At 35.4% G+C, this 22707-nt stretch overlaps 1 protein-coding gene across 1 annotated transcript; it reads right to left on the bottom strand.

Moving 5' to 3' along the window:
- Positions 1-1958: 1958 nt before the first annotated feature.
- On the bottom strand, positions 1959-21986 carry LOC129272394 (gamma-adducin-like). The gene is made up of 11 exons (XM_054909549.2): positions 21951-21986; positions 20936-21166; positions 20416-20658; positions 19580-19756; positions 18681-18950; positions 18252-18362; positions 17178-17264; positions 15101-15160; positions 11229-11400; positions 9644-9769; positions 1959-7898 (listed from the first exon to the last, which is right to left on the bottom strand). The coding sequence occupies exons 1-11, from the start codon at positions 21984-21986 to the stop codon at positions 7672-7674; spliced, it is 1740 nt and encodes a 579-aa protein (XP_054765524.1). The 3' UTR covers positions 1959-7671.
- Between the last annotated feature and the right edge of the window lie 721 nt (positions 21987-22707).

Genomic DNA, 22707 nt, shown 5'->3' with positions numbered 1-22707 from the left:
TCAATTTCAAAAACCTACAACGAGTTATTTCCAGCTGTGCTTCTTGCTTATACTCCATTTACACCAACGCTACGTAGTTCTCGCTACGTCAAAGAAAAATGGCCATGACGAAGTCGGAACTGCTGCAGCGTACTGAGAGCGTAGCGAGAACTGTTATTGACGTGGCATAGTCTGCATGATCTCCGGAGACAAATTTTCCACTACAAGGACTTTGAACATGTCCAAAGTCCACGTAGCGGGAGCGCCGTCTGAGCAGTGCGTAGTACTGACGCACCAAGGACCTTCTTATCGCGTACTAAAAGCTCCATAGACGTAGCGGACACGGAAAGAACACCATCAACGCACAATGAACGTATCAAGGACGTAGCACAGACGTAGCATGCACGGGACGATTTCATATTTTTCGAAAACAAGGAAGTTATCGCTACGTCCCTGCCATTTTTTTCGGAATTTCAAGGACGAAGCGGGAACTTCCTCCGGTGTAATGGGGGCATAAACGAAGCTGGTGCCACGTTGGTTTGCTTCTGAACTTCAAGAACGTAGCGGAAACTTCATCCGGTGTAAAGGGGGTATCAACAAACGCCCCCAAAAATACTTAACATGCAGGTTTGACTTTTTAAATTGTCTAATAATGAACTGCTTTCATTTTTGTCTCACCTGCATAGCAGAGTGAGACTATAGGCGCCGCTTTTCCGACGGCGACGGCGGCGGCGACGGCGGCGTCAACACCAAATCTTAACCTGAGGTTAAGTTTTTGAAATGACAGCATAACTTAGAAAGTATATGGACCTAGTTCATGAAACTTGGCCATAAGGTTAATCAAGTATTACTGAACATCCTGCCTGAGTTTCATGTCACATGACCAAGGTCAAAGGTCATTTAGGGTCAATGAACTTAGACCATGTTGGGGGAATCAACATCAAAATCTTAACCTAAGGTTAAGTTTTTGAAATGTCATCATAACTTAGAAAATATATGGACCTAGTTCATGAAACTTATACATAAGGTTAATCAAGTATCACTGAACATCCTGCATGAGTTTCACATCACATGACCAAGGTCAAAGGTCATTTAGGGTCAATGAACTTTGGCCGAATTGGGGGTATCTGTTGAATTACCATCATAACTTTGAAAGTTTATGGATCTGATTCATGAAACTTGGACATAATAGTAATCAAGTATTACTGAACATCCTGTGCAAGTTTCAGGTCACATGATCAAGGTCAAAGGTCATTTAGGGTCAATGAACTTTGGCCAAATTGGGGTATTTGTTGAATTACAGCCATAAATTTGAAAGTGTGTTGGTCTAGTTCATAAAACTTGGACATAATAGTAATCAAGTATCACTGAACATCCTGTGCAAGTTTCAGGTCACATGATCAAGGTCAAAGGTCATGTAAGGTCAAAGAACTTTGGCCACGTTGGGGGTATTTGTTGAATTGCCATCATATCTCTATAAGTGTATTGGTCTAGTTCATAAAACGTGGAAATAAGAGTAACCAAGTATCACTGAACATCTTGTGCGAGTTATAGTAGTTTTCAAAATCAGCACTGCTGCTATATTGAATCGCGTGATGCAGGTGAGACGGCCAGAGGCATTCCACTTGTTATTAAAGATTGCTTTATAAGTCTTTTAAGCCACCAAAATCATATTCTGTCCAGAATATATTTTTTTCTTCTAAATTTCATGAAGCTTGTTTTGGCAAGGTACAATCACATAGGTAATGGTACAATATACTGATATATGCTTGTAAAGTGGTATCATTCACCATTCTTTGGCTAAGAACAATTGTAATTAGTAATATGTTTGATATAATTCATTTATATTTGCAAAGTTCTACATAAAAATAATAAAATTTTAAAAATGGGAGGGGGAGGAAGTATAACTATAAAATGCAAAGTATTAATAATCACACCAAAGTAAAGAAAAAATTCAATGAGACATTTCAGGAACGAAATTGGTTTTTTATTATTTTTTTTTATTTTCCATCATCACACGAAGACACAATATTGCAACTATATAAGCAGGGGGGATTCCCCCCTTTTTCACAGACTACTACTTATAACTCACTATATGGCAAATTCCAGAGGGAAAAATAGTGTGTGTGAAATGTATAAAGAGAGGACAAGCACTCGCTAAAAGTAGAGGCTAGGAAAAATTAAATCAAATAAAAACATATTTCATAACCATCAAGATCAATAGAGCAATTAATTCTTTAACATAGGCATCAAATTTGGATTAGTACTTATTAAATGTCAGAAAAAACCCCACTGGTAATTATATTGGAATGCAATACCTTTAAATGACAAGCACTGGCGCAATTTATTTTCTTCTCTCTTTGCTGAAACGTCAACCATGGTTTTGTAACAGAAAAAGACTAATGACTATTCGTGTAGTGGTGTGATTTCCCTTTGATGGTGTGTTTCAGGAATTTTTGTACCGGAAACAGAATATATCTTAAAATATACAATGGGAGGTATCTGTAACCCCTAATGGCATGATATTGGTTTGGAATCTCGCAAAGATAATGACTGGTTGACCTCATTCATAACTGTGTAGGACCAGATACGCAGCAGGGAATACAAAAAAAAACCAAGCAGAATGTCAAAATAAAAACCAAGACAATCTAATAATCACTGCCCTGTCTTAAAAATGTTCATTTTTACATCTGGATTTTGAATTGAAGAAACTTTCAGTCATAATGTACATATACATATCCGCTTCTTCATACCATTAGACACATGTTTTGGTACAAGGTCTCACGTTTTCAAAACATGGATTGAACATGTACACTCTTGTGATAGACAGTAACATACATGTACATATTACAGAATACAGAAGAAAAAAGGTGAGTTCATTTCTATTTAAAAGGCTAAACTACCTTAAATTAAAAAGTAATACAATGAAATCCCTCATAACCATTCCAACTTACTGCATGTGCATCTTTCATTTGGTTTGTGAATAAAAGTTTTATCAGACAAAATACATCTATCAGATGATAGAAATTTGTTATTCATCCTCTAAAAATAAGATTCCATAACCAGCTAACCTAAAAGTCTTCTTGCTGTGGAGAACTAGTCTACTTTTCCTTTGCATAAATAAAATTATGACGTTTGGTAATATTTCTTCCAATCAGGCTTAGTCCAAGACTAAGGCAATACAATATGATTGGTGTTGAATTTAAAATTAAAAAAAAGCTGAGCAAAGAGAAATATGGATTCCTAAGGCTTTAACAATGAAAAGACGCAACGATACAAAAACAAAAATAAAACACAGTGACATTGTACCTAGTACTGTCCTTGTGATGAACATATTGGGCATTTTAATGCCGTAAATGAATACATTCTACAAAATAGTTTACAAAATTCCACTATAGAGGAAGCAAAGTAAAATTAACAAAAAAATTGGCCTCATTCCAAGAAACAAAAGAATGATATTTGAAATATACAGCATTTTAATATCTATCTTGTATCCTATCAAATTGCCAACAATGAAGACAACACGAATACATGACTGTCCAATATCTTAATCTTATTTGTTACCATGACTACATCGATGAATGAAAAATTATCAAATCAATGTTTATACAAGGTAAAAGAGAAAATCGTGACATGACCACAAAAAGTGCTTTGAAGATTATAAAAAATTGAAGCTGATTTCGAGAAATGACTTGAACATGTCCTCTCCAAATGATCACTTTAAAACATGTATAAAAAAATGCAGATTTATCACCCCCATACCCCCCCCCTCTTCATACCTACTGAAATCTATCTAAATTAGGAAACTAAAATAAGTGCAATGATGCATTGTGTTTCATTGTGTGATAAAGTCAAATGTGCTTCTACATAGATAAATGCAGCTACGTATAGTTTGATTGCATATTGCCTAAAGACAGATTTCGGAACATGTATAAGCATACTAATCTATATTAAATGTGTATACAAATACGAAAAGAGCCTCTACTTTTAAATCAGACGGGAGAGGATGGACTACTTTATCATTAAAAAAGATAATAGGAATACAATAGTCATCGCACCATAGGAGAAAAGAAAAATATACAAGTACTATAAGGTACATTTAAATTTGATACGATCCTTTACGTAGATTCTTAGAACACGGTATTTCTTTAAATATGAATAGTAATTGTTTAAAATTCAAATCCACTGAATACGTAATAATTACAGTACACTTAATTATCTTAGCAACATCAACAATGCATATGATTTCCTATTTAAATACAAATCACAGTCACAGACAAAAAGGAACCACACGGTCATTTCCCAGTTTGCCCATTTCTCTTTGTTAATTGAATCAAATACAAGAATATCATAAGCGTTTCACCTCTACAATCTCTTCATCTCTTAAAATGGCTGGCAGTTTATGCATGCTACTTTCTATCTTTGTTTTCTAGTCTATGCCTAACACTACAAATCGTCAGAATTAGATCCTTAACAAAATTAGCATTTCAATAAAACAAGGCTTTTTTTCATGTCTTTCACATCTATAGTCAGAGAAATAAAAAATATAATTTTCTTTTCTTTTTCCTTTTTTTTTTAAATCTTCAAATTCTCCAAAACTGTTTCAATCATCCGTCCAAGATAAGATTGAAAAGTGGACCAACTTTATTTCTTCTTTTTGGTACATGTACCTAGTATCTGGTTTGCATGGACACCACATGACGACAACATGCTGTGCATGTGATATAGGCACGTAGACCATGTGATGATCACATGATCGTCGCTCATTCACTCTAACCTTCATTCCATACCTCTATTTTTACTGTGCTTGCTCTTAAAAGTTGCACTAAACCAACTGAACTTGAAAGAAGAAGCACTTCCACAATCTTAATCATTACCTCTCACAAACACCAGAATCCAGACCAGACACAAAACAAACAGTCAAGATTCAGTTGCCTTAGAGTCTGTATGATAGCATTGCTGAGGTATGATCACATGAAAATTAAAAAAAGTACCACACAGTGCTATACTGATAGTCAATTTTTTATATGCAATGTTCCAAAATACTTAACAAGTTCACTAGCAGATACATCTCCATGTACATTTTAGTATCAAGTGAGGTTGGTTAAGTGCAACTTTATTCAGATGTACATCTAGTACTACCAAGGCACACATGCATCGCAGCCTACACACTTGCCCTAACTCAGCCTGACATATCACCATGTATTCATCAGTTACACACGATCACATGACTTAGGTGTCAACCTAGGTCTAGTTTCATAAACCTAACATCCACTATAATCATTTAGAAATGCTTACAGCTAATGCTCGTTGTTGATGAAATTCATGTCAAGAATCTTTTTTTAAGAAATCTTTTACCTGAATTTCAATTGCCGCCAGATCTACAAAACAGAGTAGATGACGTCATTTCAATTGTCTGTAACTGTATACATGTCGAAAATCTGGGAGGCGTTTCATCCAAAGTTGTGTTCTGACAAGTTGTCGGATCTGATAGCTTTCCTTGGGTTTTGATTGGCTGAGAAGCAAAAGTATCTTGACTGGTAACCGTTTGATAATGACAAATTGTCAGTGCTGAAAACTTTCATGAAACAGTCCCCAGATCTCTTTCCATATCTTGCTCAACAGTTGTCTGAACTGCCCATGCTCGATCTATTCAATCTGCTCTTCTAATGTGAGTATGGAATAGGAAGATTGACAACATAACAAAAAATGACCAATGGGTAAATGAAAAGACAGGAAAAAACCCCAGAGATGACAAAAACATGCGTTTGACAAACTTTCAAAAGATTATTTTCCTTATTGTTCTTGACGCAGCTCATATTTACAGAAAACTGTTGCACAGTAACTCATGTACAGATACGATCAACAAAAAAAAGGGTCATTTTATGCGGTATCCATCACCAATGCCCACAGCAACCTATACCCCCAAAAAAGAAATCTTACGACTTGATTTACTTTGTACAATCGTTTCTAAGCTCTTTGACTGGGCCTATTGCACGCCACACACAAACCTATCCAGTTTTGGAAATGCTAGTCCCATGCCTTTATATTCAAGTCTTGTTTTTACAATTTACAAACCAACTTCCAAGGGTCTCTTGAACCAGTTGAAGGTTTTTCCCAATCATGACTTTAACAAATTTAAGACATCAAATGTTGAAACACCATGTAAGTCCCATAATGAAAAGGGAATGATTCTTTTCATACCTAATTTTTTAACTTAACATTCACTGTGAAAATCACAGATTTTTGTCCACTCTCTCTATACACTACATATAACTACACTTCAACATTTCAGCAAATATAAAAAAATGAATTTTCAGTTAACCACGCAGTTAAGAACATATCTGTTCACCCACATGTTTGAATATGAATACACATGAATACACTCTTTACTTGAATCATAGAAATCAATAGAACGACAGAAGAAGAATTTTTTACACAATGAACTCGCTTGTCCCCACGACACTGCCGTTCTCATGAAACTACTTACAAAAAGACTTCATTTTCGCTTTAAATAACAATTCGCAATGGCATTGATTCTACAATTTTATACACAGTGCTTTTTTAAAATCAATTATAAGTTCACTGTCAGTGCACAGTGCTGTAATTTACACAACGTTTCATCTAGCATGCTACGATCTTTCCTCTTGAAACAATGTGTGTTTTGATGGAAAATTGATGATTACAAATAGCTCTAAACCACTAAAATTCTATCACGCATGCTTTCTTTAATTTTACTTTTATACACAATACACATATTTCATATACTACATAAGAATAAGTCATTTAGCATTATAATCAGTATATATAGCAAGAAAAAAAAACTACTTACAAGTACTTTTGGCAATAAACATGATTATTATACCATTGAAACGTGCTCACCTAATGAAATATTGTGTACCTTCGGGCAATTTCAAGCAAGAGAAAATCCATGGAAAATAAGAAATTTTTATTTCAGAACATCTGATCGTACATTGTTTTTAAGAGTCATTCCCATCTGAAACAATCAATGCATTTTTTTTACATCACTGATGCTTTGATTCAATGCAGCATAAACAGAAAATAAATGCCAATTTCAAATATTTTCCATGGATTACAAACAAAATTTTCAAGAGGTGTCTCACATGTAGGAAAAGAAGAGTCAAGGCAATAAGAATTCTTCCTCTACAGATATAAGAACATGAAATATTTCCAAACAAGAACCAGGCTTTACATCCTATCTACATGAGAACTTGATCATCACACAATCATGACAACAAGATCAGTACTTTTTCATTGAGAAAAAAAGATAATTGAGTATTCCCTACATTATAACCTCATTTTATATTCATCAACTCTAGAATGGCTAAGAAAATGCAAAGGATTGAATTTCTATCAACTATTTTTTTTAAAATTAGGTACACAGCGTAGATCATCGTTCTTAGGAAAACCTCAAGAGACAAGAGACCGTTGTCATTTTGAGTCGTTGCATACACTATATAGATATCATACACATGACAAGCCTTGATTTCTTTTCATCACCGACTCATCAATTTACATATATTCCATGGTATGTCAAAGTTCAACGCCATCACATGGTTTTACTCACAAATTACCCAGACAGATATCTTTGTATTTGATGATTATTTGTTTTCCCTTCAAACAACACATAACCAATCTCATCTGCATTGCATGACTCGACGATAGAGGGCACTATTCTCCTTTCTTCTCCTTCTTCTCTTTCTTTTTCAAGAACGATGGAGTACGGAATTTCTTTGATTTTGATTTCTTGGAGGGCGACATAGGGTCCTTTGTCGGTGATGATCCTGTGCTGTCTATACCAGGCGAGGGCTCCCTATCATCGTCCTCATTCTCGTCCCTACCGTTGATGGTCGTTTTCTCCGATACTCTTGTCTTGACTACCGTGGCAGTGTCGCCCTCTGTGAAATTTAACACAAGAAAAAGTTTTAAAATCCCATTTTACAAGCATTGTTTTACATAAGGGTACGATAGTTTCAGGAATGGCAAGCCGTACCTTTGAAACAGTCCCCTACCTACATTCTCAGATTTCACCACATGTATATATATATATATATATAGAACTGTTCCAAAAGTAACCTGTGTGGGTAATTTATTTGTACGCTTCATCCTGACACAACGGCCCAAATTCACAAAGGTGGTTTTTAATAAAACCATCGGTCAAACCCATGGTGTATGCAGATCTCCTGTATACATTGCAACTAATTTACCGCGTATATTAAAAACTGTCCAATGCTGATGCGCGTTTTTGTCAGATTGACGACCTGTTACCATTTTATTCATGAGACCACCGTTTTGAAGAGTGGACTCATTAATCCAACACAATAGACTCATGAATAAAATAGTTTACTTAACCATGGCAACAGGCATCAATTTGGCGCACTCTGACAAAAGCTCGCATCAGCATTTTAAATTTTTTAATATACATGTCAAATCAAGCATAATCTATACAGGAAATCTGCATAAACAATGGGATCGACTGATGGTTTTCTAAACCACCTTTGTGAATTCGGGCAAAAGTGATCAAACAAGGAATAGGTTTGAGTTATATAACAGGATCCAACTAGCACATCAATGATGTGGAGCTCATCCGGCATCTCGCAACGAAATTTAACACAATTTTAATGTCAGCCCAGTTGACACTGTAGTGAATTATAGTGGTGACATTAATTGAGGATATAGAATTGAAATTGATGAAGAAATGACATAGAAGCATTTTCTGTGATCTATGAATAAATTTCATATAAATTAAGCATAAATAATTTTCTAGTCAAAATTTCTAAACTCTGTGTAGAACCTTGGTGAACCTCATGTAGCTCTCAGATGGAACAAAAATAATCAAAATCAATCAAAAAATAAATAAGTATTTTTTGTGAGTTTGAAAATATATGAATAAATTAGCATATTTAATGAGTTTCAAAATTCTGTGTTGAAATTTTGTATCACCACCTAGAGCTCATATAAAGCAAACAAAATTGAAATTGATTAACAAATGAAGGAGAAAAAACATTTATTTGTGATTTATGAATAAATTTTGCATAAATTAGCATAAATAATTTTCTAGACAAAAATTTCAAAATTTTGTGTACAAGTTTGGTTAACCTCATGCAGCTCTACCAGATGGAAGAAAAAAAATCAAAATCGTTCAACAAATAAAGAAGAAGAGGCATCTTCTGTGATTTATGAATAAATTTTGCATAAATTAGCATAAATAATTTTCTACTGAAAATTTCAAAATTCTGTGTCGAAGTTTGGTGAACCTCATGAAGTTCTACCAGATGGAAGAAAAAAAAATCAAAATCGGTCAACAATTAAAGAAGAAGCATTTTATTAAAAATACACATAAATTAGCATAATTAATGAGTTTCAAAATTCTGTGGAGAAGTTTTGAATCCCCCACCTACTGCTATCATATAAAGCAAACAAAATTGAAATCAGACTTGAAATGGTGAAGAAGAAACATTTTAAAATTGTGGATGGACGACAGACGACGGACGCCACGCCACGGCATAAGCTCATCTGGCCCTTCGGGCCGGATGAGCTAAAAACCAAGAAATATGTATTTGCTGGGTATTTCAAGAGAAAAGGGCTAATAACGGCCCCATTACATTTAACTGGTATAAAAGAATGTCTTTTTGCTACTTACCTCCTGCTACTGTAACTGTTGTAGAGATCTTGGTAGTTGTGACTGTCTTGGTGTCACCCTGAGCATCTACAAGCTTATTATCCTCTTCTTCAGGAGCTTGGAAGATTAATTCAATCTCTTGTACATCTGTAAACAAAACAGCGAAGTAGTGTAAGTGTCAGATAAATTGACACTATGAAACCAAATCACAGAAACCCTCTCATATGTCTCTGAAGGGATCAAATCAGAAATCTTCTAAATTCCAAAGATTTTGTATGTTGAGTATGAATAATTCACATTTCCTGTAATATTTGATATTTTTCACAAAGTCATTCCTGTATTTCATACCCCAAATATGATTGTAAATATTTCATTTGCTCTAAAATCATGATAACTCAAATACTCAATGGTATGTTTAAGGGGATCTGTGACCTGGGAGATAAAATCAATACTTATAATTATTTATAACTTGGCACTAATCACAGTGTTTTTCTTTCTAAGTGATTAAAAACCCATTTAAAGTTAAACACTGCAATTTACCTAGGATCTCACTTCCAGTTCAGTTAAATATTGCTTTAATTTTTTCAATTCTTACTCACAGCCTATGCTATCTTGTATGTCTTAAGAAATAACCTTGGTCGACCCACAAGCCTATCAGGATGATAAAAGTTGGTGTCGCATGCATGCAAGAATTGTACAGTTGATTGTTATGTTAATGTTCTAAGGACAATGAGTTGATCACAAATACCAAGGTAATAAAGAGGATATGCCAATATACAGTTTGCTCATGATAGACTTTGCTTGAATGTACTTTCCCATTTTTCATTAGTATGAGCACTAACACTTTCAATTTAAGATGTTGTGTAAGCTTTCCCGATATAGCATCATGCGTTTTATATTCAAGTTCTAAGAATGAAAAACATGGCATAGACCAGGGATCTTTATCATAAAACTTGTTATAATAACAAATTTGAAATTAAAAGTTAAAAGCTACTGAAATCCTTCAATCTGATTGGCTGATATTAAATTTGTTATATAAATTTTGAATTTGTTATTATAACAAGTCTTTATGAAACGGGATCCATGTGACTAGAAAAGAAAAGTATGTCGGTGATCAAATTCAGAAATCGTTTGTTGTAATGTCCACTTTCCCACACTAATATTTGACCTACTGCCAAATACCAATGAGTATAAACACTTTGTTGGTCTGGATATGATACAAATAATATTTTAAAAGCAATATATGAATAATCATCAAATCACTATTGCTCATAACAGTAAATTTGAAAGATGGTTTATGAACATTTTGCTGGTCTGGATATGATAAAAATAATATTTCAAAAGCAATATATGAATAATCATCAAATCACTAATGCTCATGTCAGTGAATTTGAAAGATGGTTTATCTCCAATGTCTTTTTACTGGTCATGTGCAGAATGCAATTGCGAACTGGGTCCTGTAACACAAAGGTTAGCGAATAATCGTATGCTTGATTTCTATGATTGATTGTACATTGTAGCCAATGCAAACAATCGTAGAAAAATGTTCTAAGATCATTGTTAAGTTTTGTGTTACGGGCTCCTGGTCTATTCATTTCAGTCTTACCTTGGCCTGTTTTCTCAGCGATCTCTCTCTTGTACTCCAGGATATCTTTCTCTGTCATGCTACAGAATGGATTGGGTGAGTAGACGGTATAGACCAAGGCATCGTTCTGATGATCACGCTGGACGATGCCCTTTGACCCCACAGAGAACTGACCAGGCTGTATATTCTGGCCCTGGGGAGGGTTTAAAGAGAAGCAAGATTAACTGATGTAGTCCTTGAATGCCAACCAAGGAAAAGACCGACTGACTATCCATCACTGCAAAAGTTCAGTCCTATGAATCCCAAATGTATATGTGACCGTGTCTTTAATGTCAAATGTCAAAGCTGTTATACAGAAATCAATACTACTCTCTTCATCCTGATCAGCTTAGGTATTTCATGACTGATTTGCCAAACAATATTTAATAATTGGTGATTTAAGAAATCAAAACCTACAGGTTAATAAATAATAGCAAATCATATCATTTGTGTCAAGAAACACTTATTATCCAAAAAGTATTAAACATCCTCTTAACATGATTTGGGAAATTTGGGAAAGCGGTAAGCAAAGAAGATGCCAAAGAAAACTGGCAGTAGCCCCTCCCCCCTACATTTGAAGCTTTGAAATTTTAATTCCAAGATATTTCAAAAACTAAGATAAATTTGACATTTGAAATTTATAGAATTCCTACTGACTGAGATACCTCCTCTGATACACCCATTAGAAAGTCAAACTTGTTAGTGATAAAATTCATGAACGATTAACACGTTAGGAAATAGTTGAATTGAAATGTAATAGCATGCAACAAGCAAACAGGCAAACAAGCTGGATGTTGTCAAACACACGCAGAGGAATGTTAGGCAGCACTGGTGCAAAACTCTCCAAGAAATCATTACATCTGGAAATCAATAATTAGTTTTTTTTCGTATTGGCAGTGTGTAAATACAGCAGATGGTATCAACAAATTGCCTGCAGTCAAGCATATACTTTCAATCAAATATAATTACTGTTTGAATGCAAATGGGGATAAGGTTAGAATTTAATATATCTTTAATTGACTTATACTTCTTCATTATCATACTTGCAATTTTTGAAGCATACCGTTTCATTATTGAAGTAAAATGCTTTCATAATATGGTTTCAAGAGCCATAAAATATATATAATTTTTGTTATAATGAAATTCAATCTTGTGAACACATATTTAATAACTCCTAATATCTTTAGACGATGTATTCAATTTTCATTGACCTTGCAATCCACATTCCATGCTCCCTCTAAATATATCTTTTTATTATCATGATTACAGTTGAAGCATGATCAGTGAACTGATTGCATGGGTTAATATATTAATCGTAAGCTTAGTATGAAGGGTTAATACATAAAAATTGATTAGCAATATGAGGAATTATAATTTTTACGAGGAATGCTTTTACTATAAGACTAAGATATTATTAATGACAAATAGCCTTCCACCAATAATATTAAGAAAACTAGTAAACAATATGAAAATGTGAAATTGCATGAATTAGATAATTTATATGATATTAATTGAATATTTTGAAATATGTGGTATCATGAGGCAAAATCAAAATAAGGTAAACCCATTGCAAAATGGAGAGGGGAGGGGGACATTTTCAATGTAAAAATTAAACGATGTATCAATCAAAAGATGTTAGAATACAACTTATTTTCTAAATAAATTTTTTTTAAATGTATATATGATGAATTGGAAGTGACTTAAAAAAACAAGTGAAATGATTTTGCCCACAGTAATAAGGGAAGTATTTCTGACAGTTACGGGTATTTGATTTTTTCTTCTGCCAGTAGGGATGCAGTACCTATATCATGCAATTTACAATGGGATGATCTAGGTGAAATCTGTAACACATGCTCATTCATTTGTTCATCATGCATTAATGCACAAATCATTCATTCTAGGCCTATCAATCTACTATGGTTCATTCTTAAACCATTGATGACATCCGCAGCAAATCCGCATGATCTGCACATGAACGTTGGTTGACCAAAAGATTGTCTGTAAGTTGAGTCGTCTTCTTCGATACAAAAAAACCAACTCTCATGGGAACCAAAATGATGGTCTCTCTTTATAAACAGGTGTTTGTTAAATCTGGTTTGGTTACTCTATAAAGATATGGTAAACTGATGCATATCACTGTGTTTTCACGATCCAGAAAGTATACTCCATTCGCAATGGCACAGCACATTACCAAAATATACTGGTGTGTGCTGACAGGGCAAATGCGTACAGTAGCATCTGAAAACACAAAGGATAATGCCATGAAATTTGCACATCAGACCCCCTTCCTGAAACGATCTGTATCTGTTTTAGATGAAAAAGTTTGTATGTAATGCCCTTAAAAAATTTTCATAGCTTGGGCAGTTCATGAGGTGAAGTGAAAAGGGGAGAAAAATAGAGGTCGCACGTAACAAAGGCTTATCTTATGGAATTGCCCCAAAGAGTGAAGGGGTACGTCATCCTAGAGCCAATGGGTGTTTGAGGTGATGATACAGAAAGGAAGATACATCAAATACTTCATTCCAATGCACCACAAGCAGGAATCTATCTAAACATAGCACATAACATTCTATTAGCATCGCAACTGTGGGAGTCATCATCATACTGTGCAAGCCTCTTGAAATATCAGATGCATTTTACTCGTCCACGGTCCAATCACATCTTCTATTGTCAGCAGTAACTAACAATCATTCCAGATTTTGTTGGGGAAACACATTTTATTTGAAATAAATAAATCAAACTGCAGCTTACAGACACACAATCATTAAAACTAGCATTCGTCTACATGGATGATGTCATGGCAGAAGCACTCTGGGTAAAAAGCTGTGTGCCCAAGGAAGATCCAAACACACAAGACACACACACATACCTACAAACATGTGTACAAACTAACAACCTTGTAAAACATTCATTAAATCACTACAGAAAACACATGTCCAACCCTTTAATGAATGAAGGTCACTTTCCCCACTCTGTTAATGACCTTGGATATTCAAATTGTAATTTTTTAATTTCAGACAGACTCAATGCACAGTGGAAAAGAGGGATGATAATAAAATGAAATGCAAGCATGCTTTCCTCTGATTTTTTTGTTCTGGTATTTTATATATAACGGGTACTTTTAAAAAATCAATTGTTATTTGATGATAAATGAGCCCTTCACCAAGCTGTCAATGATCTACACCTGACAAGTAAAATATCTTCATTTCTTTATGATTTCATAAATGTTTCAATAAGTCAGAGCACATCCCCCCGTTATGACACATAGCTATTTACTTCTTCTCCAAACAATTGGTGTGAATCTACCTTAGAACCAATATCTAAACATGCTTTCAATTCTGCTCATATCTGGGGGTGTTTCAAATAAAGTTACGTGTGACATAGATTAATGTTTAATTTGAATTCTGATTGATGGATAAGGGTGTTTTGTTTTTAATGAAATAAATCAAACAGTTGATACTGCACTTTTGCCTGAAAAAAAATATTCAGAAATCTAACTAAACCCTCAACAATTCTAGAATGGTTTTCATCATTGAATTACATCAACCACTGGGTGTTTGATACCACTGATATGTTTAGTGCATATCCGATGAATGTGATGAAATTGTGGATCACTCGAACACTACATGAAAGGTTAATGCAAAAAGGTTATTACAAAAACGGATGACCTGAATGCAAAGAACAAATGACAAAATGTTATTGGGTAAATATATGATGGAACAAGCACAATTAATGCAGATGGGGGTTAATACAAAATTCTAATAACATCATCAAATAAATGAGAACTATGATGATGAAGATGATGGTGGAGTGGTGGTTGTGGTGGTAGTAGTAGTTGGTCGAAGGTGATGTACCTGTTTTTCGTTGAGCAACTTCTCTTGGGAATTAGTCAACTGGGCGTCGTTTGCCACGATCTAATAGACGGTGATGATGGTCAAACCGTTGTCATGACGATGTATAGACAAAGGAGGGATAGGAGAGTGATGAAGTGAATGAATGAGGAGGGAGGAAGTGGAGGAGGAGAACAAACAAGTTATGATGCCATGCATGAATGTGAGAACAAGACTCACTTCACTACTGGCTCCGATATAATACTACCAATTTACCAAATTGATTAAAAAACTAAAGGTCTATATTTCATTCCACCATATTATTAGATAAGTGATGATGAGAGTTAAAATGGTATGGAGTTACATTCTGCAGCAGAATGCTACTACATTTAGGTACATGTAGTTTATTTTATATCGAGGAAAATGCATCTGTTAAGGTATGATTTTTGTATTAGAAGCATATAGTCTATGGAAGTTCCTTGTTTAATTGGCATGAATGTCAAGTTTTAGCCAATTTGAAATTATAGATATGCATTATTTAGTAAAACCAATGCCAAACTTCTTATGAAATGTTATTGTATCTTTAACAGTTTGATAAAGTGATATATATTTGTTTAAGTGCCTTACACACAACAACAATTTTTGGGGGTATATCTCAGACTTTTCTCAAATCAACTTTAATATATCTAAGCAATTTCCATTTTCAAAAGAAAATATTTAACATATTTCAAGTGAAAGTTGAACTGCATTCACTGGAGAAGGCTGAAAGATTCAGCCAAATATTTGGATTAAAATATTTTCCCCTTAAATTCTTTGTATTTGGCTAACAAAATAACTAATTGTGATATTCCATGTTTCCTTGTATTTACTGTGCAGCAGGATCATATTTGGTTCACTCATTCTTGTGCATCTACAACAATCAGTGCTTGATGAATCCTTTCTAGCTCTACAAGTCTATCTATTTTTGCCTCTTTTACAATACATCAATCAGGTGTTGTTCAAACTATCTTTGATTGCTTGTTATATTTCACAAGGTTCAGACCTTCATAAATTGTATTATAATTCATATATAATTTTTTTTTAATCAAAATAAGGAACACCATATTTTATTCATTCATTATTAAACAAAGAAAGAAGTGTTGATATTCATTTTTTTATCATGGCTACAATCAATAATTTGAAGAAAAAAATATATAGAAAATGTTTTATAGGGTTAATGGTTTGGGTTTTCATTTGTGATAAATAAGGTATCCTCATAATTCAGTTTTTTCTCTTTGTTGGATACTGCCAGTTAGTTGCATTCTTCACATTGTATTACATTAGAACCACAAGCACTCTTAAATCAAGAAAATAAAAATAAGATGATAGTGAATAAACAAAATTAATACTTTAATCATTCACAAATCAAGTGGGAAATGTATTGCAAAATCATTATTGTTGTCAATAGCAAATATTTTAAATCATTTTTATAGAATGAAAATATCACATGCTTGTAAAAAAAATTATGGTAAATGTATTCACTGTATTAATTTATATAAATTAACTTCAAAATCATGCAGTGCACACTAATAATTCCTGAAATTTGAGTGAAATTTACATTCTCTGGGTATTAACTTTTTTGCACATTAGTACATTAAAATACTCACCATATTAATTTTATAAAAAAAAATCCTTTGTTCTCAATAATAGTATACCTCAAGGGCCCGATCTTACAAAGAGTCAAAATTGGTATGATCAATCTCACCTATGGTAAGCCATTGATGTCATAATTCTTTGTCAAAGAGGAATGCATTGTCTTTTTGTTACCAATAAGGAGCATATCAATTGGTCAAACAATGCACTCGATGGTGGTGAAACTTGTTTTCCATAGCTGACACTGATCGGCTCATTGCAACTCTTTATAAGATGGGTCTGTGCCTCTGTGGGATTCCACATTTTTTATGGAACGGCCTAAGTGAATTGCTCAATTGAGGAACTGTTGTATTACAAATGTAGTTCTTTATCAGGATGATATTTCTATTAAGAAGTAAACCATTGCTACACCCCTGGGTGGATATGAATGTTCCTTTGTTAGATGCTATGTAGTAGGATGTCTATTTACCTGTACTTTACGGCCGTCATCAATGCCAGCTAGGACCTGTGATGTGGGACCTGGGTTCTTGTTGTCTTTGAAGTGTTCAGCTGTCACCTGAGACAGAGAGAAACAAGTATGGATTTTTTACCGTAGTTCGAAGAGAGCAAATTGTCAATAGGATATGACTGAAGCTATGACAAACAACTGCTCTTCTTCTGATTTTCCTTCTTACAAAAACTTTTAGGGGGTTTACAGCTTCTCACAAAGAAGAAAGTAAATTTCGCACATGTTATGGAGAGTAAGGGTTGCTTTCAAGGTGGCTTTCCACCAGTATTTTGAAAACTTCAAGCAAAACTGCATTGATGACTGAGTTTCAAAGATTGTTCCTTGGCCAATGAAAATGCAAGATTTCAGTAGCTTATATCAGGTTTTAACTTGTCATTGATTACAACTTTCATGAAACGGGGCAAATAATCTCTTCTTGAGGTGCAGAGAATTGCAATGGTATAGTACAGTGTCTGGTTGACTTCCACACTTAAAAGCACCTGTTCAAGTCAACACATGAAGATCCTTGCACTTTTGTCCTTCAGCTATAAAGCAACTTTGTTGCTACCCTTGTCCTTGGTATATATTGGGTACTCAGCAGGATGCACACAAAATTGTCTACAAATTTCCCAGTGTTGTAACTGAACACAGCAGCTGGGAGCAGCAAACTTCCAACAGAGTAGAAGTTGCGCACTGCAAAAGTAATTGCATCAACTAACCAGCCACTATGGAGCACCAACGTGATGATATTACAGACATTGGTTAGATAGCATAGTGTTGATTCCAAATAAGAAATCCTTATGCAAGGCATTAATCAGTAGATTGGAGCTTGAATTCTTAATTATCAATCTGAGATCCCATTCTCACTATCAGGGTCCCGTAACACAAAGGTTAGCGATTAGTTGCACGCTTGACTTTCACAATTAATTGTACATTGTATTCAATGCAACCAATTATGGAAAATGTTCTACAATGATTTCTAAGCTTTGTGTTGCGGGCCCAGATTGGCTGGGTAAAGCATAGACATAGTCATGACCATGTTTGCCTAATATTTACCTTCTTTGCCTTTGTCTTGAATTCCCTAGGGTTATCACTCTGTTTAGCAAACTGCTGTGGATCTTGGATCTTTGTAGGTTGTCCTGATGTCTTGTCTTGTTCACTCACCCACTGGGAAATACACAAGAGAATCAAAGAAGCGTGAATCAAAACATCTTCATAGCACTTGATAAAGAATATTATCTATAAAGCAATCATGGTTTTTATTATTGGCAGCTCAAGCTGGAGTAATGATGATAGTGCACCCAATAATACATACTATTGAGACAGAAACCACAGCATTAATATTCTCTAAATGGGGATGTAAACAAATTTCCTAATGCTATCAACATTTATTTTCACTCTTGGTTGAGGCAAAACTGGTTTTCTCAAAAACTTCACTCGGTATGAACCACTAACATCTACCATCCAGGTGAGATGTCAACTCACTTTTGTCTTGGTCTTTGGGCTCTCCTCTCCGTTCTGTTCAACAGGTACTTCTACCTTAGAGTAAACGTTGGGTGTATTCATCCATTTGGTCTTCTCATTTGCCTTTTTCCTGTTCAGCATCTTCAAGGGTGACTCGTACTTGCTGCCTTCCACGTCGTCATCGTAGATATACGTGACGCCGGTGGAGACGGCTGGGTAGGCGACATCGCTGCGTGGTTTGGGGTCGGACCGCACCAGAGGGGCATGGTAGATGTAACCGGTTCTGTGACCCTAGGGAAAGAAAGGAAGGTACATGGTTAGGGAATTTAAACAAAACTGTATAACAATGATTGTGTCACAAGATTATGCCTCGAGTTGATTGAGCTTAGTGTAAGAATGGGAACGTCGTCAGACTTGAAACTAGTTCAGGAATAACATATGACTTCAAATTTTGCTAATTGCAGTGACAGTTCCTGCAAATTACAGTCTTCAATGAGTAGCAGAAAATTTAAGCATGTTTCATTTTTCACAGTCTTTTTCCAGTCCCTAAAAAGTGTTAAAGATGTCACAAAAAACCTTCTGGAGGCAAGAGACATCTCTATGACTCTACTTGATGCTGTTTGGCTCACATTAGAAACCACATGACTGCGTTCATCGAGACACCCCTCCCAGCCCTGACTTCTGTCAGTTTCCATGAGGTATTCCAGGCTTTGAACTTGGACAGTCGGACAGTCACGTTGATTTAGTTAAATATCTGTCAAGGGTCCTGTAACAGAGCTTAGCTTTGGTCATAGGGCTGATTTTGACAACTGCTTCTATTGCTCATTGCATACTATCAATCGAGCATATTAATGACACGATCAATCGCTAAGACTTATGTTGCAGGGCCCATTGCGCCTAAATATATGCCTTCATCCTACCATGTTATCCAATTGCCTCATCATGGCTTCAAACTCCAGCTCTCCCCAGCGCCACTTCTTGATCTGATCATCGCCTTGTACACCTCCACCTCCCTGGGAAGCGACCTCTCTGGTCTTCTCTGCAATCTCTGCGGACACCTTGATCAGTTGGTCTATACCTGCAGACATCGCTTGAACCTGAGGGGAAAAAGTGAAGAAAAGTTCACATGAGCTTTATCAATTCCTATAAAAAATGTTCCCTCAAACTGTTCATATCATTTTCGAAAGCTAAAAATACATTTAGAAGTCAAGATGTTGGAGCCATTATTTTTGCAATCAATCTCTGAAACATTTTTTTGTTTACCTCAGTCCAATTGATATCAAAAGATAAAGAGGTGTATTACTTTTACTTGTGTGTAGAGAATTCTCAGATGATGTCCTAGTGGAGGCTTTGACAATAACAATAAAAACAAGATTGATGCACAAGTTTTAATTGATTGTCCTCCAACATGTCTTCTTTTGGGAACGTTCTATACCTAATTCATTACAAAAACTGAAACACTGAACCTCACATTGTCACGAATGGTGGTGATCAAATGCTCAATTCAATAATCTGGGGAGCACTTCATGAAATGAATAGTCAGTAATTTTCACCATCTATTGTTATAAGCTACTGTAAATTATTGCATCTGATTGGCTGAGGGCAAAGAAGACAGTGAAAAACACTGAATAAAACTTTTCACGAAACACACCCCAGGTATTGGATGAATTTGAGCAGGATACTTAATAACAGACCTTAGAATAGAGGGAAATCTTCTTAAAGAAAGAACAAATAACCAATGACGCTTTGTACTAACCTGTGTATTACATGCTGCCATGACATTGACTGTAAGATAGTACGCCTCCTCAATGGTCTGTCCGCAGCATACAACACCATGATTACGTAAGAACAACACCCTCTTCTTGGGACCTAGCGCCCTGATGATGCTGTCCTTCTGTTCATCATCAATGACGATGCCCTTGTAGTCATAGTACGAAACCTCACCAAGGATGAGTGCTTCCTGGCAGATCGGCAGGAGGCCACACTCCATGGCAGATACCTAAGGATGAGACATGGAAGAACATGGTTACTTTGACGTATTAATCAGAGTAAGATAGTTGGGTTGAGGTTGAAGGATGTACTGAATTGTGCAAAGTGGACTACTGTATCTGATCCACAAGCCTCTTCACAAGGGGAAAATTAAACAAAGCAATGTAAAAGGTATGTATTCTCTCATACACTCTCCTTTAATAAGTGGAGAGGGTAGGTATTTTTGATCGAAAATGTCACGTCTCGACTTCTTTGTGTGACTTGGAGATGACGGCTACTATACTTACAGCAGCAACAACTGGTGTATGGGCATGAAGGATGCATTTGACGTCTGGTCTGGCATTGTGGATAGCAGAGTGAAGTGTGAAGCCGGCCAGGTTGGGGCCATAGGTCGTCGTGCCATGGTCGATGATGTTGCCCACGGAGTCGATCTTGATGAGGGATGATGCAGTGACCTCATGGTAAAGGAGGCCGAAGGGGTTGATCAGGAAATGGTCTTGCTCCTTGCTCACACGAGCCTACAGAAGTAGAGATTAAGAAATACAGTAATACTATGAGACATTTTATATAGTGTTAAATACAATGTTGCTCAGTGCTGCATATTACTATCCCAACATGGCTACTGTGAACAGGCACTCAATAATTCAATGAGCTCTTTATTACATCCATTTACTACACCTGGGTGGAGAGTGGCAAAATAAATGCCTAGCCGAGGGACACAGATGATGCAAATAGATTTAAAACCCAGATCTTGTGTTTCGAAATCCAGAGACTTATTTATCCACTGACCCACAACAATTCCAAAGATGACAAATAAAACAAAACGAAAAGAAGCGAGACGAATGGGAAACAGAAAGGCCAATGTTACAGTGAAGGCAGCAAGAGGAACTAGGAGAGGGAATTAGATCATAGAGACAATTATTATTTTTTTAATGAGGTCAAAAGAGAATGAGGGGGGGGAGATGAAATAGAAGATACAAGGAGAATTTTGAAGAAGAGAAGACGTAGTGATAACGTTAAGGGTCTATTATACACAAGAGTAGAAGGCACTCAAGGGAGAGAATGACGGAGTAGAATAAAGAAAAGATATAATTAATAACAGATTAATATCATTAGTGAGCAAGCGCTTTATAACATTAACACCTGTCAAAGCTAAATAACACAGAAGGTAATGTTTCATGAAGATGCAACTGGGTCACATAACACAAAGCTAAGCGATTGATTGTACGCTTGATTGTACATTGTAGTCTATCAATTTACCGTCAAAATTTATTTTGTGATCATTTCTAAGCTTTGTGTTACAGGTTCCTCTAGTTTCAGGCAAACATCAATAGCCATACACAGCAAGTAGTTATCCACTTTAAATACCGAAAGAGGGATTGCTTATTTCAAAAGCATAATCAAAATTAATTTTATTTCAAAGAAAACAATGTATAGAAGTTTTCACAATGTTTCCATCTTGCTTTTATATTGCTTAATCATTTCAATAGAATCACTAATTATTCTTGATAATAATACACAAAGAAAAAAAGATCAAGATTCATAAAGAGATCAAGAAAAGAGAGACTATCAATAGATGTACAAGAAGACAACAATTTTTCTTGTCTTGAAATTATTACTCAGTACTCAGAAGATGACATTCACGATCATATCAATCCACAGTCATTAATCTAGCCACAGTGTTTGTCTCAATCTGAAATAATGCGACAGTCTTTCTCCCCATGTATGAAGATAATAAAACAACTTTATTAGGTAGGCCTATAATATTATTTTCTATGCAATGAATGTTTTCTTCAGTTTTATTTTCTAAAGAGCAACAACCTAAAAGCATAAGGATCTTAACCTTAAAGCAAGATATCTGATGACGGACTACCAATACATTCTCCTGCTCATCACGATCACAACACTACATGTTCCCTTGCAGTAATCCATCCCTCCGTCTATCCAAGACTTCCGCTAAACTTCTTCCGTGCAGGCATAGCGTTTCATCATCACACCATGCTCCTCCCAGACAGTATCTTCTGCCTTGGGTATCACTGCAACCTACCCAGTCATTCAC

This window comes from Lytechinus pictus, chromosome 12, assembly GCF_037042905.1.
Source record: "Lytechinus pictus isolate F3 Inbred chromosome 12, Lp3.0, whole genome shotgun sequence".
NCBI lineage: Eukaryota > Metazoa > Echinodermata > Echinoidea > Temnopleuroida > Toxopneustidae > Lytechinus > Lytechinus pictus.
This window is presented reverse-complemented; position numbering and strand designations above follow the sequence as displayed.